General features: G+C 35.5%; 1 protein-coding gene across 1 annotated transcript in view; it reads left to right on the top strand.

Moving 5' to 3' along the window:
- The window catches only part of RYR2 (ryanodine receptor 2), a 535211-nt gene that overhangs the window by 315474 nt on the left and 200300 nt on the right, over nucleotides 1-19437 (top strand). Inside the window, exons 39-46 of the mRNA XM_068548931.1 lie at nucleotides 4663-4768; nucleotides 6101-6244; nucleotides 8862-9135; nucleotides 13180-13294; nucleotides 14980-15112; nucleotides 15325-15428; nucleotides 18215-18350; nucleotides 18896-19082. Coding sequence (XP_068405032.1) covers nucleotides 4663-4768; nucleotides 6101-6244; nucleotides 8862-9135; nucleotides 13180-13294; nucleotides 14980-15112; nucleotides 15325-15428; nucleotides 18215-18350; nucleotides 18896-19082 — 1199 coding nt within the window. The remainder of the gene's footprint in view (nucleotides 1-4662; nucleotides 4769-6100; nucleotides 6245-8861; nucleotides 9136-13179; nucleotides 13295-14979; nucleotides 15113-15324; nucleotides 15429-18214; nucleotides 18351-18895; nucleotides 19083-19437) is intronic.

Below are 19437 nucleotides of genomic sequence, written 5' to 3'. Positions count from 1 at the left end.
CTTTGTGGTTCTTCCTCTGGTTGCTCACCTCCAAACCCAGGTCTCCCTTGGGTGCAGCAAAACCAAGAGCCTATGCCTAAACCCAAGAATGAGCTAGTCTAGGATTGTGCATTTTTCTGGCATCCACCTCAGGATGGGTCTCGTAGTGTGAGATATTACCAAAATGTAGCTATGGTGGTCACAAGGTATAACTGACAGATCGCGTCTTCAATATCTTACCTTGCTGTTTCCCTCTATGTCCAAGATACCTCTGAATGAAAATGTTTAGGGACTAATTGCAGAATTTATCTTTTTCTCACCAGAATGTAATTTCTTTGAGGGAAGGGACATGGAATCTTGTTTATTGCTGTAAACAACATTTACTGAGGCAGAGAACAAGTCCAACCTCTCCCAGAGTAATTCCATTTGTTAAACTACTATTGGGAGACTTGTGCTTCTGGAAAGATGGAGTACATGTGCCTTTCCCTATTCTTCCTTCTAAGTACAACTGTAACCCTGGACATTACATAAAAGACAACATAAGAAGACTCTGAAAGATAGAAGAAAGAGTGGCTACGGAAGTTGGGAGCTGAGGAATGACGTGGTGGTGAGTTCCCTGGGTTTTCTTTTTGCCTCACCTATCCCAGACTTGGAGCTAAAGAAGCCGGCAACCCAGAAACGCCAGCGGGCATAGACAAGAAAAGCCCCAACAAGTGCCTTCTCTGTCTAGCCAAAGGACCAGAAAAACTGTCTGTTTTTTCTAGCAAGACAGAAAACTTTTAGGTAATGACCATGCTACTCCAGCCAAACACCACAGTAAACCCTGTGCCCCACCCCCTACCCAAACCAGCAGACACTGAGTGGAGAGCTTAGACTTCCACTCTCACCAGGCTGTACACAGGTGCTCCAGCTGGGACTGTGGGGAGCTGGGACTTTATCCCCGCTGAGTGGTAATGACACCTACCCCTTCCTGAGTGTCAGTAGAGGCCAGGGAGGGAGATATACCAAGGCACTCTTACCCTTTCCAGCCAGGGTTGTGTGACTTCAGGTCCACTGGGGACCTGGATCTCCCAGCCTCACACAGCAGAAACAAGGTCCCCTCTCTCCTTCACGGAGGTCAAGTGGAGAAATGAACTTTCCACTCCACCTGGCAGTAATGAGGCACCCCAGCCCTTCTCCTGCTGGATAGTGTCAGAAGAAGCCAGAAGTTTAAATAAGAACCAAAGTCTCATAACATAATACCAGAAGTGTCCAGGTTTCAATTAAAAATCACTCATCACACCAAGAACCAGCAAAAACTTGAATGAAAAATGGCAATCAATAGATACAAACTCGGAGATGACAAAACTAAAAAAAGAAGGTTGCAGCAAAAAAAAAAAAATAGAAGATGCAAAGAAGAGCCAAATGGAAATTTTAGAGGTGAAAAATACAGTATCTGAATTTTTATAAACCTTCAATGGATGGACTTAACAGCAGAATGGAGGAAAAAGAGAAAAGAATCATTGAACTGAAGGGAGAACAATAGAAATTACCTAGCCTGAAAAACCAGAAAATAGAGTGAAAAAAAAAAAGAGAGCTTCAGGGACGAGTGCAAATATAGCAAAAGGTCTCACATTTGTGGCATTAGATTTCCAGAGGGATAAGAGAAAGAGAGTGAACTGAAAAAATACTTGAAAAATTAATGGTTGAAAACTTTTCAAATTTGGCAAAAGGTACAAAGATAAGAGATTCAAGAAACTGAGTAAATCCCAAACGAGATACCCACCAAATCTAAACCAAGACATATCATTGTCTTCAGTTTTCAGAAGTTTGACTAAGAAAAATCTTGAAAGCCCTGAGAAACAAGTGACACTCATAGGGGAAAGACAATTCAAATGACAACGGATTTCTCATCAGAAAATATGGACGACAGAAGGAAGTGGCACAGCATTTTTCAAGTGCTGAAAGCAAAGATCTGTCAACCAGAATTCTATATGCAGTGAAAATATCCTTCAGGAATGAAGGGGAAATCAAGACTTTCTCAAATGAAGGAAAACTACCAGAATTTGATTACTCTGAAAGAATGCCTTCTTTAAACAGAAGGGAAATGATGAAAGAAGAAAATGCGAAAAATCAGGAAGGAAGGCAAAACAACACAAGGTGTTAAGGGTAAATACAATTTCCTTCTCCTCCTGAGTCTTCTAAATTGTTTGATGGACAAAGCAAAAATGGTAACTGTCTGATGTGTTCTAAGTGTATGCATAAGAGTTATCTAAGGCAATTATATTTTCAGTGGAGAGAATAAGGGACATAAAGGAAGATAAGGTTTCTATACTTCATTTAAACTGGTAAAGTATTGATACCAGTAGACTGAGATAAATTATGTATATATTAATATAATATCCAGTGCAACCACTAAAAATGCTATGCCAAGAGATACACTAAAAAATACCACGGATAATTCAAAATGGGATCCTAAAAATAGTTCAAGGAACTCAAAGCATGTTGGGAAAAATAAATCAGAGAGAACAAACAGAAACATATCAGTAAATTCATGAATATAAATAATCTAAATACACCAAGTAAAAGACAGAGATTGACAGAGTGAATTTTAAAAACTTGGCCTAACTACATGCTGTCTACAAGAAACTCACTTAAAATATAATTAATATAGATATGTTTAAAGTAAAAGGATGAAAAAAGGTATGTCATGAAAAATTAATCAAACGAAGGTAAGAGCAAAGAAAATTATCATAGACTGACAGGAACATTACAAAAGGATAAAAGATCAATCCACCAGGAAGACAAATGTGTATGCACTAAACAAAAGAACTGCAAAATATGTGAAGTCAACACAGATAGAACTGAAAGGAGAAATAGACAAATACACAATTTTAGTTGGAGACTTCAACACCCCTCACTCAATATTTGAAGGAAAAGCTAGATGGAAAATCAGCAAGAATGTAGGAGAATACAACAGTGTCATCAACTAGCAGGATTTTTGGAAATTTGTGGAACACTCCACCCAATAACAGAACACACATTTTTTTTTCAAGTGCCCATGAAATATTTGCAAAGATGGACTGTATCCTGAGCCATGAAACAACCTCAGCAAATGTAAAAGAATTGAATTTTTTTATACAGAATTGTTTTTTTGACCACAGTGGAGTCAAATTAGAAATCAGTAACAGAAAGGTAACAGGCAAATCTCTAAACACTTGGAAACTAAACAACACACTTCTAAATAATCCATAGTTTGAGAATCAAGTCTCAAGAGAAATTAAAAACTACATTGAACTGAAAGAAAATGAAAATATCACATATCAAAATTTGTGGAAACAACCAAAACTGAAATTTATTGCATTAAATACTTAACATTTAAAAAGAGAAAAACACTCAAAGCAATAATCTAAATTGCCATCACAAGAATTTAGAAGAAGAGCAACATAAACCCAAAACAAGTAATACAGAACAGATGAGAAATGAATGCAAACTGAAAACAGGACAGTTACAAAAATCAGTGAATCCAAAAGCTGGTTATTTAAAAATATTTGTAAAGTCAATAAAACTCTAGAGAGACTGACAAAGGAAGAAAGAGAAGATACAAATTATCAAATCAGGAATGAAACAAGATATTAATACAGACCCTACGGTTGTCAAAAGGATCATGTGGGAATACATATATTCATAGTGTATGATTCTATTTATATAACGTTCTTGAAATGCCAATAGTATAGAAACGGAGAACAGATTAGTGGTTGACAGGAATTAGGGATGAAGAGCAAGCAAGATGGAAGTGGGTGTGGTTATAAAAGGGTAACAGGAGGGATCCTGAAATGATGGAATTGTTCCCTCTTTTGACTCTATCAGTGTAAGTGTCCTGGTTGTGATTCTGTGCTACTGTTTTGAAAGATGTCACCATAGGGGGTAACAGGGTAAAGGGTACACAGGATCTCTTTGTATTATTTCTTACAATAGCATGTGAATCTACAATTTTCTCAAAATAATAGTTTAACAAAAAATTCAAATACAAAGCTCTAAAAAGAAAACTTACAATTGTTTCCTAAAGGAAAATTATGGAACAGACTTTTCTTCATTTATGAATTTAATACTATTCTTCATTTGTGAATTTGATGCTATTGTATCTGAAACTAAAACAAATGGAAGAAAGTTTCTTGCAGTTTGTTTAATTGATCCATTAATGTTAGAAAAAAGCATAGTTATAAAGCATATATATAAAGCATATATATAAAAAAGTTATAGTTATTATATTACTCTTCAATTATGTTTGGTTTTCCTTCTTGACTGTATCGTTCTAAAAATAGTTCTTGAAAATATTCAATAAAGCATGGAAATTAACTGGAAAAAAAAGAAAATTTAGGAGAAGCATAATAAAAAATTTTAAAACCAACATTTAGATCTTGATTGAAGAACGCCAAGTATACAAAGGGCTAACATTGTGGAATTGAGAAAGAGAAAGCAAAAGATATAACTATTTTTCAGCATGCTAAGATTTGAATGATTTATTTGTGGTGTTTGTTGGATTGAGTGATAATGATTTTTTGTCTGTTGGGCAACTATCTATGAATACTGAAAAACAGATTTTGAACATCTTTGGTTTTTATGATCTTCTTTGCTGTGCCATTCCTGAATTCACTTTTCTTTTACTCTAGTTCTTCCTCTTCTGTTTTTCCAAACTTTCAGATCAATATGCTTCTCAATTTTAAGGATGACAAAAGCGAATGTCCCTGTCCCGAAGAAATCCAAGACCAACTCTTGGATTTTCATGAAGATTTGATGACACATTGTGGTAAGGTCTTCTTGACCTACAACTCTTATTAAATGTATATTTTAGTACACATATACTGGTACAAAAGTAAGTATGTATGTAAATACGTTCAAAAATGTACACGGTGCCTGTTAGGAGTTCATATAAGAATATTTGTTATGGCAAAATGGTTAACTAACCCCCATGTGGGAAGTCATGAGGGGTACAGAGATCAGAAAGGCATTAAGACCAAGCAGGCCACGACCAAAATTCTTTCTCTATTTTCCCTCCTTCCCTCAGTGGCCTGGGGAATGGGGACATGTAATCAGGTGCTTTTGGCAGAGAGGGGAGTGTTAAGTTAATTTAGTCTCAAGAAATTTGATCACAAACAGTTGTATTTAAACTGGTTGAGGGGCCACTTTTTAGGACTGGCCTAGGAAATCTGGCACATATCTTTTGAAATTAATTAAGACCTAAGGAACTCCTGCATTAAATTATATGTCAGTAGCCCAGATCCATTAAGGGGATTCTCCCTTATTTTTATTCTAAGAACTTTTAAAATGGAATTGATTGGATGTTCTGAATGTGTGGTTCTTTCTCCCTTTATGCGGTGGTGTGGATAAGTCTGCGTCTGCGTCTCAGTGAAAGAAAACGAATTAGCCATTTCTTAAGTGGTATATATATAGCGCCAGTGATATTATTTTCGTTTTATCTTAATGAAGAGAGTAAAAGTATATTAATTCAGCTTATGAATGAAGAACCACTGAATGACTGCCAGAAGGTTATACTATAAATACACACACACACATTTATATATATACTGTAAATAAAGGAGTGCTCTAAAATGGTAGATTTATTGCTTCAGACATAAAGTATTCCTTAGTTTAGGATATCTAATGATATCTGCTCCCTCTGTCTCTCGACTTATTAAAATATCACTGATATTTTTGGAAGCAAGTAAGGAAGATAAAAGACTAGGGAGGTTTTTAGGCAGGGCAGAACCATAGGTCTAAATGGTGCCCAAGGTCAAGAGATGCCTTAGGGTTAGCCCAAGTAGCACAATTGATTTTGACTCCTAAGGGAGTCTTTTCCCCTCTCTGCTTGGTTTTATATTTTGTACTGGCTGCTGATAGCTCTGATATCACAAGAACAGGGGAAAAAGAGAAAGAAGGAAGAGAGAGCAATGAGTGACTCTTACCTATGAGTGCTAGTGGGCAAGATTGCTTAACTCAGTGTCATCAGCTGTTTCAGACACGGCAGCATTGCTTTAAGCTATGAATGGAAAAACTTGCAAAACCTGAGAATTATTTATCCTAAATGTTTTTTTAATATTATTTTTTCTTTTCTTCTTTCTCTTTGTTTTCTTCCTACTAGGAATTGAGCTGGATGAAGATGGGTCTCTGGATGGAAACAGTGATTTAACAATTAGAGGACGCCTGCTGTCCTTGGTAGGAAAGGTGACATACCTAAAGAAGAAGCAAGCTGAAAAGCCCGTTGAGAGTGACTCCAAGAAGTCATGTAAGTTATGCAAGGGCACTGCCAAAATGACTCAACTACGGCATTTACTCATCTCTTAAATATTATACTAGATGAACCAGTGAGAAAATTGAGTTTGCAGCTTCTAAGAATCAGATTCTTAAGTAGACGTCTGTAGCCGCCAGAAGTAGACGGCAGCATCAGGCCATATCTGTAGGAACAGATTGAGAGATGGCAGCTTTGAAAGGGTGGATGGGCTCCCTAGAGAAGTAAACATTTAGGGATTGGATCAGTCTTATCAAGAGAAAGTATAAAGCAGGTAATTTAGCCTTCATATCTAAATATTATGCTATTGACTTTCAAATATTCTTGCATCAAGTTAAACCTTTGCTTAAAGGTTAAATAGATATTGTCTGTAACTATATTTTGGTTCTGAAATATTTCCTAAAATCTTATGCATTTCTGATTCATCCATATAATATTTAACTGAAAAGTCACAGCTGATACTCTGTGAAACCAAATAAGCACGCCGAGGCAATCGGTCTTTGAGACACTGCACGCTCATCCAAAAGGGTTTCATGAAGTAGGTCTGTGAGATCTGCTGACTTACTGTCTCACTGCTGAGACTCCATTCATTTAAGATGCAGTGTTGGTTTATTAATGGCTTTTATGGAAAGAAAAAAAAAAACTCATGAAAATTTTGTGTTTTTTTCACACTAACTTACGAGGGAAATCTTTTATCCATACAATTACTTCTAAATTTATTCTTCAGTATCACAACCAAATTTGAGCCAGGTCTTCTTCAAAATCAGAGTTCAAAGTTTCTTATGAATCACTTTTTATTATTATCAATTTTGACCTATTAAAACTGACAACATGGTTTTGAGATACGTGGAAGTATACTGGCATTTTATCTAAATTTTGTATTTGGTTAAAATTGGTAGTTTTTTTTTTTTTTTTTTTTTTTTTTTAGTATGGTATAGATTAAAACAGGTTAAACAGCTTCTTTTGGAAATCAGTGTATTGATGATAGGAACTAAGTACCTATGTATGAATTAGTCACATCAACCCTACTTAGCTTTGATAATTTTACTATATATTTTAAGAGGTTTGGAAGTTTTGTTGCTTTTTTTTTTTTTTTTTTTTTCCCTTTTTCAAACATCTTTATTGAAGTACAATTGCCTTACAATAGTGTGTTAGCCTCTGCTTTATAACAAAGTGAATCAGTTATACATATACAATATGTTCCCATTTCTCTTCCCTCTTGCATCTCCCTCCCTCCGACCCTCCCCATCCCACCCCTCTAGGTGGTCACAAAGCACCGAGCTGATCTCCCTGCGCTATGCGGCTGCTTCCCACTAGTTATCTATTTTACATTTGGTAGTGTATATATGTCCATGACACTCTCTTACCCTGTCACATCTCACCCCACCCCCTCCCCATATCCTCAAGTCCATTCTCTAGTAGGTCTGTGTCTTTATTCCCGTCTTGCCACTAGGTTCTTCATGGCCTTTTTTTTTTTTTTTTTTTTTTTTTTAGTATGGTATAGATTAAAACAGGTTAAACAGCTTCTTTTGGAAATCAGTGTATTGATGATAGGAACTAAGTACCTATGTATGAATTAGTCACATCAACCCTACTTAGCTTTGATAATTTTACTATATATTTTAAGAGGTTTGGAAGTTTTGTTGCTTTTAAGTGTGCTATATTGCTTGTCACATTGCAAGTAATTTTCTATGTATGGGGTAACTTTTCAACTTAATACAGTTTCATAATCAAATCCTTTGGAAGACATTTTAAGTGACAATTAGGGATACAAATTGAAGTAGAAATATAATTTCATGAGGTTGCTACTACAAAGGACTCAAATGAGGAGACAGCTGGATAAAAAGAAAGCTCCTTGAATGCCCATGGTTGACCTTTATAAGGATATATGATGTCACATCTTCTGGGAGAAAAAGAATGGAACAGAGAAAATAAAAGTAAAAGTAATAGGATCACTCATTGATTGCCCTATGGATTGCCAATAGTAGTTTTGAAAAAGCGGCTGCAATTTTGAAACAACTTAAATGCCTTTGTTTTAAGAATAGTTTTTAAAGAAAATATTGTGTATTTTTATCCTTGCATGTCTGTAACTTATCGGTATTGACATATTGACATTGAAGAATATTTAAATGAAGTTTATTTTTTTCAAAAAATATATTTTTGAAATTCTGGCACAAATTTTTTTTTTTTTTTAAAGAAATTCACGTTCTTTTATTTATTTATTTATTTATTCATTTATGACTGTGTTGAGTCTTCGTTTCTGTGTGAGGGCTTTCTCCAGTTGCGGCAAGTGGGGACCACTCTTCATCGCGGTGCGCGGGCCTCTCACCATCGCGGCCTCTCTTGTTGCGGAGCACAGGCTCCAGACGCGCAGGCTCAGTAATTGTGGCTCACGGGCCCAGTTGCTCCGTGGCATGTGTGATCTTCCCAGACCAGGGCTCGAACCCATGACCCCTGCATTGGCAGGCAGATTCTCAACCACTGCGCCACCAGGGAAGCCCCCTGGCACAAATATTGATACCAGTTTGGCTTATCTGAGATATGCATTTGAAATGCCCATCTAATGTGTCTTATTATTCTCCTTCTTTAAGAAGTATCCATAATTACTTTGCAGCCACTCTTCAGCAGTTGATTTCTGAGACCATGGTCCGATGGGCTCAAGAGTCTGTTATTGAAGACCCTGAGTTGGTGAGGGCCATGTTCGTGTTGCTCCATCGACAGTATGATGGCATTGGGGGTCTGGTCCGGGCTCTGCCAAAGACCTACACTATAAATGGTATTTCCGTGGAGGATACCATCAACCTGCTGGCATCTCTTGGTCAGATTCGTTCTCTGCTGAGTGTGAGAATGGGCAAAGAAGAAGAGAAACTTATGATTCGTGGACTAGGGTAAGTTATTTAACTATTACAGCCTTTGTCTTAGAAATGTCTTCTTTCTAGTTGTTTATCCCAATAGTAGTACAGTAGGTGCATTAGTATAAATACACTGTCTAGATTTTATGATCATTAAATTAGATTGTCATTTTGCTAGAGATTATGTTTTAAAGCTAAATAGGAAAATTTCTCAATAACAAAACATGACTAATTTTACAACTAGATGCTAAGGTGGCTATGATATACAACAAATATCTTAGATTTTATTTTTATTAATTTCTCAGTAATGTACAATCACATATAAAAAATACAGATTAATAAAAACACAATAAAATCCACAGGGGGACAGACAATCACAAGCAGGAAATAACGAGGAAGTTTGCCTATGTCTGTTGGGCCTTGAGCAAAGAATGGGGGATAAAACAACTGTTCTTAGAATTCAACATCATAGGTTGTACTTTATGTGGATTTCAGGGTTAACATTTTTTTACTGAGTTATAGTTGATTTGCAATGTTGTGTTAGTTTTTGGTGTACAGCAAAGTGATTCAATTTTATATATGTATATATATATATTCTTTTTCATATTCTTTTCCATTGTGGTTTATTACAGGATATTGAATATAGTTCCCTGTGACATACAATAGAACCTTGTTGTTTATCCATTCTATATATAATAGTTTGTATATACTAGTCTTAAATAGGGTTAACATTTATACCTAATATGTAGTCTAAGGATCCCCAAGCTGAGAAATTAACAAATAATTTGGCCTGGAGGTGTGCTTTCTCAACTCAATTCACTGTGAATTCTTGCAGGAAAAACCTACATACTACTAAAGATTAGCCCACAATCAAAATTTGCAAAACACCCAAGGAAACAATCCACCATAGGCAAGGGTCTGCAGATACAATAAAGAGTGGAGTTAGAACACCTCCCCCAAGAATTTCAGATCATAGAATGCCAGAAAGAGAACGTAAAGTTGCTGTATTTAAAATGTTTAAAAATAAGAGAGAATGAATCAAATCTCCAAAAATAAGACACAAAAAAGGTCCATGAAAATTTGAAAAATATCCAAATAGAATTTCTAGAAATGAAAAATATAATAATTGAAATTAAGAGTAGTGATTAATAAAAGTATAGATAAATAAAGCTGAAGAGAATAAATTGAATCATAGATCTGAGGAAATTAGTAATGCAACACTGAAAGATAGAGAAGTTAAGAGACATAGGGGATAGTATAAGGAGGTCCAGCATATGCTGAATAGGAGTTACAGAAAAGACAGAATAGATGAGCTGTATATAGAATGGGAACTTTGAAGAGCTATTGGCTTGAGTTTTTCAGAATTGATGAAAAATATGAATTCACAGATTCCTAGAGTACAAATCGTTCCACATCCACAGCTGGATAGACTATAGTGAAACAGCATAAAACCAGTGATAAATAGAATATTTTGAAAGCAAATAGAAAAAGCCAGGACACTTGAAAAGAAACAATATTTAGAATTCTCAGTTGTAAAACTAGAGATCATAACTCAACGAAATATCACAAAGTTCCAACAGAAAATAGCCATCAGTTTACAATGTGTTACTCAACTAAGATTTCATCATCATGAGCTTGTGCTTCATGTGGATTTGGATATTGGAGTTTATATTCCATATTCAAGGGTGAGGGCAAAACAAAGATATTTCAGAATGTTTACTTAAAGTCCCTCATTGAAAGGACTTCTAAAGGCTGTATATTCTGGAAAAGAAAATGGAATTCAGAAGAATGGGAGGTAATCAATTTCAGAGAGTATATTACTGGTGCATATATATGCATATATCTAAGCAATCATTAACAAGCTTGCATGATTTGGGGATAAGAAGATATGAGAGAATTAAAATACCAGAGAAAAATAAAAGCTTAAATTAAGCTGTATGATATTCATAAGAAAAAATACCTAAATGTAAGGATGTAAAAATCTGGAATGTAGAATGTTGAAAAGTGATGTAAAAGACAAATATTTAGCACCCCCAACCAAGAAAAAGCTAATCTGGTTCTATAAATAACAGATGAAAGAGGAGATAATGATAACTAGTGACATAGGTAAAATAAAACACAAATAATAAAAAGGATTAAAAAAGCTCAGCGTTGGCTCTTTGAAAAACAGCTAAGGAAATAGAATAACCGATGTTTTCTTTGGCTAGAAAAATAATTCTGAGGGGAAACGAAAGTGTGGAAAGACTCAGATTATGTGATATTTATGTACATTTTAAATTCAGAACACAATACTATATATTTCCTGTGGGACTATTAAGTATTTGAAATCATAAAACTGGGAGGTTATATTCCAAAAATCATTATAATGATTGCACACTAAAAATCAGTGTACTAATGGGACAAAGAGGGAAAACAGAAAAACCTAAACAACACAAGCTAATGTTATGTTCTTTATTTATAATTGTCTGTGCATGAGCCTTTTTTTTGGAATATTAGTACTTAAATCTAACCTGAGGGGGCCTCTCCTGAGAAGTGATCTTAATTAAATGAGAAAGAAAGCCTTCCAGGAAATGGAGAGCACTTTCTTTCTTAAATGACCATGTAACAAGTAAGATGTACTATTAACATATAAATCACTCAATAGGGATAAAACTCAAAATGATTATGAAACAAGATAAAATGTTACTTTTTTGTGGTATTAGAAAGATCCTAAAATGACACATTTAATAAGTGACAACCTGCCTACTGGTGGTAGAATTAAAAATCCATTTAATTTACCTGGAACTAAAGGCAAATGAGATTTTTCAATTAGATACCTTCCAAAGTTAGGTCATGCAAAAGGATTTGAATTAACAGGAGAACAAATCTCATGATTACATCTGTGATTTGAGAGTTGAAGGTTCTCTTGATAAATATGCTGCTATCTGATGTGAAGGAAAGGATGTCTTTCTTTACCTTATTCGTCCTTGCATTAAATAGATCAGACCTGTATGAGCCCTGGGCCCCCAAGTCATTTTTCTGAGTTGTGCTACCTAAAAACTGTCTTCATTAGCACAAACCTAAACAAAGCTAAATTAAAAGTGAAGAACTAAAACAAAAAGAAAAGAAAAGAAAAGAAAAGAATCACACTATTCCACTTTCTTGATGTAGCCAGAATAACTAAAAGTTGGCATATGACTAAATGAATAGATGAGTGACTCAATTAAGGTAACCCGATTCAAAGGGAAAGTTTCAGGTTTCTCGTTGATTGTACATTATTTTCTTGTTCTGGTTCTGACAAGAAAGTGTTTTATAGAAAAGACTCTTGCATGATTTGCTATATGTTAAAATAAAAATCAACAGAGCTGTTTATTTGCAAGGACTGCTAAACATTAAGATCTTTAAAAGTACCTTTACATTAAGTATTGTAATAATGTGTAATACAATAATAATAATACAAAACATTCTAGGTATCATCTGCTGCTGTTTCTTTAAATTAAATGTCCCTTTTAATGAGTTGGATTACTCGTACCTGGACTTCATGTGTATTCAGTGTCTCTGGGAGAATATGTATCCTTTAAAAGCATTTCGCCAGAATGATAACATAAATGTGGCAGGAAATAACACTACTGTTATTAAACATACAAATAATGAATATAGTACTAAAAAGCATATGTGAAAAGCAGAGATACTTATACAACAATTATTTATATAGAAATTTTCATAAGAACATGGTATAACACTGCTTCATATTTCTATACAAAATAAGGTTGAACAAAATAAGATTGAATTTAGATATTCATAAAACTAGGAATATGTGTCGCAAAGTCTGTTTCATATAAATGAATGTTTACCTATTTAGTACATTTCTTATAATTGAGAGGAGTAGAAGACTTGTATGCTATTTTTGGTAGGCTGTCAGTGTTTTTGAGGAAGACCCAATTGCGCTTACTAACTTTTATGGCTTAACGATGATTGCTCTTACTTTTCCATACGTTCCAGTAATTATTTCCAGAAGATTTATCATGATCTCAGATACATTTTTATTTAAATTTTGCTCTGACTTCTGTGTTTCCCTTGTACCTATGTTGTCCTTTCTAGGGATATCATGAATAATAAAGTGTTTTACCAGCACCCTAATCTCATGAGGGCACTTGGGATGCACGAGACAGTGATGGAGGTCATGGTGAATGTCCTTGGAGGTGGGGAGTCCAAGGTAAAGGAAACCCTTTGATTCTTGGGATGCCATTTATTGTAACCTCCTAGAATATGTACATGGCATATTCTTAATGAGAACTTCTGTAAATTCTATTAGGACTGTTTTTCAAAGAACACTTTTTGAAAAAAAATGAACAAAACTGTACAGACTGAGAGTTGGATATGCTTCTACAGTCATCCCCCAGTATCCACAAGGGATTGGTTGCAGGACCTTCCTGCAGATACCAAAATCCACAGATGCTCGGGTCCCTTAGATAAAGTGGTGTAGTATTCGTGTATAACTTAATGCACATCCTCTCATATACTTTAAATCATTTCTAGATCATTTATAATACCTAATACAGTGTAAATGCTATGTAAATAGTTGCAGTCATGTAGCAAATCCAAGTTTTGCTTTTTAGAACTTTCGGCATTTTTTGCGTTTTGGTTGAATCTGCAGATGTGGAACCTGCAAATATAGAGGTCTGACTGTAGTTTCTTCTTTGATATTGATAACAATTTTCCTTATGCCATGTAATTTGCTATCTCCTAGATTATCCTCACTTAGGGGGTATTTAGAAACCTTAAAAGTTAATACTATGCTAATTTTGTAAGATTTCGAATTATAAATCCATATCCATCACATTAGAAGTCCATAACACAAGCATGCTGTTCAGACCCACCCGTTCCCTTGATTCAGACAACAGTTGGTTCCACTAAATTCCTGATCCAGACCAAGATTTGAAGATGATGCTTTATAGCGTTTGTTATAAGACACTAAGGTGCATTTTTAAATGATTAAAATTTAAAATAAAAAAATTTAAAACCAAACAAATAGAATAATAAAATATGTAACTCCATATAAAGCAATACAATTTCATGACCGCTGATTTGCAAAATGTTTCAGTTTTTTTTTGAAATTTTAAAATGTAATTTTCAAAATATAGACGTGAGTCCATATTTCTCATGTTCCGACTACCAGTTAGACAGACTTATAAAGATATTTATAAAATACTCTGTTTGAGAAGGACTTGGAGTCTTTAGGGATTATCTGTGGTATACTAGAATAAGAGCTAGGTCTCAGGGGAGATGTGTTTGCTGGGGCCCAGCGGGCAGACCTTCCAGGAAGGGTGTTCATCATAGGAGATGAGTCATGTGCCAGTCAGGGAAGATGTGAGTTCCCGGAATCTTAATAATAATACAACAGCGACACTGATGATAAGAACATCCTATTATGTGGTTCCAAATATTAAACTGGGTATATTTCACAATATGTCTCATTGAACTCTCCCTCCTTTGCCTCAAGTAAATATTATCATCCATCTTATTACAATTTTACAGAAGAGAATCAGTGAGATTGCATAATTCCCCAAGGAAGCGCAGCTTAAATAATGTGAGTCAGGAGTCACAGCTGAGCCTGCCTGATTCCTAAACCAGGCCCATGCCACCTTTAGGTTTAGGGCTGTAGATTAATTCCAGATCAACCCATTGATGGCAGTGAGGCTTCGAATTAGTGCCAGGCTTGATTTTTTGGTGGCTCTAGGACTAGATGAGTCCAAGTCTGGACATTCGAAGGTCTTCTGTACCTGAGGCTTGGCAGACATGGGCACACACGGATGGGCAATCTGATTGAGACCTCAACTTCAGAACTCAATTTTATAAAGATCCTTTGCTTTCCCAGCTAACTAAATGCTCTTTATGTAGGAAATCACTTTTCCCAAGATGGTGGCCAACTGTTGCCGTTTTCTCTGTTACTTCTGTCGTATAAGTAGGCAGAATCAGAAAGCAATGTTCGATCATCTCAGTTATTTACTGGAAAACAGCAGTGTTGGTCTTGGTAAGTAAATGTATGACTTTCATTTAATCTTTAAGATAAAAGGGATTTACATATTGGATTTTAAAATTAAACTTTAATGTAGATTAAGTTGGATTAGTGCGATACGTATTGCATTTAGAAATACAATTCTAAGTGAAAGTTTTTTTTTTTTACATGGAATTCATAGTTGCAGCGCAATTCAGGTTTTGTTTCATCTTTGTTTCAATGAACAGCCTCACCAGCTATGAGAGGTTCAACGCCACTGGACGTGGCAGCAGCCTCAGTGATGGATAATAATGAACTAGCCTTAGCTTTGCGGGAGCCAGATCTGGAAAAGGTAAACAGCATCCCTGCCCCGTGTGTTTGTGTGAATTACACTTGTTCATAGTGGTTCCTCAAGATATTTAAGTGTAATTATACTACAGTTATAATTATTATAATTATAATATACTATGTATTATAAATATGTTACACTTACATGTAATATTATAAGTTATAAAGAACAAGAAATTTGAGATAAGGTATTTTCTCTGATCACATGCAGTTTTCTTTGGAAAGAGAATCCACTTACTCTATATTCTTTTGCGTTTCTGTCCTTTCCTGGTAATCTGCTGTCACTTTTGCTTTAATCATATAGTTTACACTTCTTAAAAGAAATTGTTTTAACATCTTATATATACAATTTATATCACAGAAGTTTGCATATTACAGTGCAAGGTATCATTGGTATACTGAAGGCCATGCACTCTAAGCATATTAGGCCACATATATGTTTACCAAAATATGGATAAATTTCCCCCGTGTTTTAATTGCAGTTGCATTCTAAGTGGTCTTCCTGATCCCTCCCTTGCAGCCAGAGTGAGTCTCTTGAAAGGATCATATTAATTCTCTGCCCAGAACTCTCGAAAGACTTCCTATCTCACTTTGAGCATACACTTAGAGGCACTGCAATAGCTCCATCCAATCAGTCTTAGTTCATTTCCTGCAATCCTCCGGGTCTCTCTTTTGGCTCCAGCCACGCTGGACCCCTTGCTGTCACTGGAACTTGCTAGGTGTGCTCATGCCCTAGGGCCTTTGCCCTTGCTGTTCCCTCCGTCTGCAATATTCTTCTGCCAGACGTCCTCATGGCTCTTTTCCAGACATCCCTTCCAGTCATTGCTCCAAAGTCACCTTCTTTTCAGCTCTTCCATGTCCGTGCTATAGTTTAAATATTTATGGTTTAAAATTACATTTTAATATAAATATATTTTACTAAAATCTGTATATTTATGTATTTTTCAAAATCTACTCCTTACCATAATGTAAGGCCAGTGAGTACAGGGCATTTTTTCCTCTGCTACTCATTGCTTTTTCCCAGTCTTAGCACTGGCACTGGGTAGATGCTCAACGCATAGCTGTTGAAAGCATGAAAAAGTGAACTCTCGCCCAAATCCTTCTGACATGCCAGTCAAGCGTCATGAAGCTTTGCATCTCTACATAACCTCTGGAGAATTTTCTCCCATATATAATTTGAAATGTTTTTATCTACACACTGATAAAATAGCTAGTATTTTAAAAAAGTAGACAATGCTGAACACTGAGTAGGCTTTGGAGTAACTGGAACGCTCATCTACTGCTGTTGGGATGAAAAATGGTTAAGTCAGTTGGAAAGCAGTTTGGCATTATTTTTAATAAGTTAAACATACCTAACATAAATATGCACCTAGCCTTTCCACTCCTAAGTAGTTACTCAATAGTAATACAAATATATGTCCACACAGAGATGTGTACATGGATGTTGATAATGGCTTTATTCATCTGAGCCCAAAACTGGAGACAGCTCACCAGACAACTGGTGAATGGATAAACAACACTGGGGTATTTCCATAAGTAGTGAGATGCCATGATAAGGCTATAAAAAGGAATGAGGGACTGACATGTACTCCAGCTTGAATGAATCTCAAAATCATTATTCTGAGTGAAATAAGCCAGGCTCAGAAATACCCATAATGGATGACTGCATGTATCAGTGTCCTAGAACATGTAAGCTAGTTTGTAGTGGCAGAAAGCAGGTTGTCAGGACCGAGGCTTGTAGGGACAGATGGTCTGCAAAAGACACGGGGACCTGAGGAGCAATGGAAAATGCTCTACATCTTGATTGTGGATTCTTACAGATGGATAAATCTCTCAAAGATCATTGAATTTATACTTTAAATAGATGAATTTATTGTACATAAATTATACCTCAATAAGGATGATGTAAAATATTTTTAGCTGTATTATTTACTTATTTTTAAGCCTGGCTTAGCTTGTGACTGAGCTGGGTGTAGCTTATTTTGTTTGATAAGTTGCTCCTCCAACCATCTGCTACCATTGATAGTGACTTCTTCAGGGATTCCTTTTTTTTTTTTTAGGGATTTCTTTTAAAACTGGTTCTGTTATGAAATCTTATATAGAGAACCAACATTCACATAAGACAGAATATTTTAAAAGGCCAAACTAAGCAGAAATTTTAATGTGTTAAGTTTAACAAAACAGAAAGGTTGGTAGTATTATCCCAAACTTAATAGACAGTGAAACCGTGGTTCAAGATGATACACTAAGTTCTAATGCAGGTCAGATTTGAACCCAGTGATATTTGACTCTGAGCTTAGTTTTCTCCACTTCTCTAGGTGTCCTCTCACACACACCCCTTCCCCCATTAAATTGATATTTTATTTTGGAAATAAATTCACTTCTTTAAAATATCATCGTATCTCAGATGGATCTTTCACTATCTCAGATGGATTCAAGTTTTACACCGGGCCAGAGGCCATTAGGCATTTTCGAAGTTTATCAAATATTATGACTCTTGTAGGTGAAAGTTGAAAATGATACGAAATTTAGGAATATTTTTCTTTCATAGAGTTCATTCATAGACATTTTTACTATGATAGCACTTTGTTACAGTTTGTCAGTATTTCTTAATTCTAAGGTTTTACTAAAGGGGGTTCATATAGACGGTCATGATATTAAAAAGAACTTGCAAAAATGCATTCGTTTTAAACCATCCCTTGATAATAACATTTACCATGTCTAGTGCAAGCTTCTAATGAGTATCTCACCCAAGGGGTAACGTTTTTGCTTATCATCTTGTTTTTGCAGGTAGTGCGATATTTGGCTGGTTGTGGACTGCAAAGTTGTCAGATGCTGGTGTCGAAGGGTTATCCCGACATTGGGTGGAATCCAGTTGAAGGAGAACGATATCTTGACTTTCTCAGATTTGCTGTCTTCTGTAATGGTAGGATGAATTGCTTAGGGTCTTTTATGGTCATTATTAAAACTGCAAAAAAATAGATGTATAAAATAATGAGGCATCCCAGCATTTTCATGAAGGAAGTAAATAGTAGTAAAGCAATTGAATATTTTATAATCAGTAGGCTTTTTCACAGTAATAATTTATTTTGTAATATTTATTTTGATCGTGATGCTGGGCTTTCATTATTAAATAAAACTTTTTAGGCACTTTCATTCTTGCTGTTTTTATAATTAGACTCTAATAATAGCTAGGATAATGACTTCACTTCCTATAAAAAATTAACAAAAATGAATAGTTTATACCTCCATCGTGCTTTTCTTTACTTGGAAAATTTTAAGTGCAAGAAAAGAAATTTACTGAGTCTTATGGACAGAACACTAGTAATTTGGATTCAACTTTGGCTCTACTACTACCTTATTAGGTTTTAGTTATTTTTCTTTAAATATAAGCAGATTAGTATAACATTGTTTGCTCAGAACTTCCATGTAGTCAATGTTTGCTTACTCCTGTTCCCCGTTTGATCTTAGGGGAAAGTGTGGAGGAGAATGCAAATGTCGTGGTGAGATTGCTCATTCGGAGGCCTGAGTGTTTCGGTCCTGCCTTGAGAGGGGAAGGTGGGAATGGTCTGCTCGCAGCCATGGAAGAAGCCATAAAAATAGCTGAGGATCCTTCTCGAGATGGTCCCTCACCAACTAGTGGATCCAGCAAAACCCCGTAGGTCGAATATACACACTCCTGAGATTAAATGATACTACTTGACTTTTAATTTTACAAAATATAATTTGCGTTCTCTTAATTGCAGTATAATTCTCTGGTACTCCGGATTTCTTCCCTTGAAAATGAAATGTGTTTTGAGAAAAGGGATGGAATTTGCTGCTGGAATAGGGTGAACTAACAAAGAGGGACCTCAGGAAGATTGTATGGATTTAGTCGAAAAAAAGTTAGGTTGTAGGAGGAGATGTATTTTGTGAATTTTCTCAGGGGTCTAGGGAGTAGTGAGTTCTTACAAATGATGGCAAGTGAGCCTTTGAAATTAGAATAGAGTTTACTGGGAGGTTAGCTGGAACGA

Source organism: Eschrichtius robustus, chromosome 7 (assembly GCF_028021215.1).
Source record: "Eschrichtius robustus isolate mEscRob2 chromosome 7, mEscRob2.pri, whole genome shotgun sequence".
In the NCBI taxonomy this organism is placed as follows: domain Eukaryota; kingdom Metazoa; phylum Chordata; class Mammalia; order Artiodactyla; family Eschrichtiidae; genus Eschrichtius; species Eschrichtius robustus.
Note: the sequence above shows the minus strand (reverse complement) of the source record. Positions and strands in the feature narration are given on the sequence as shown.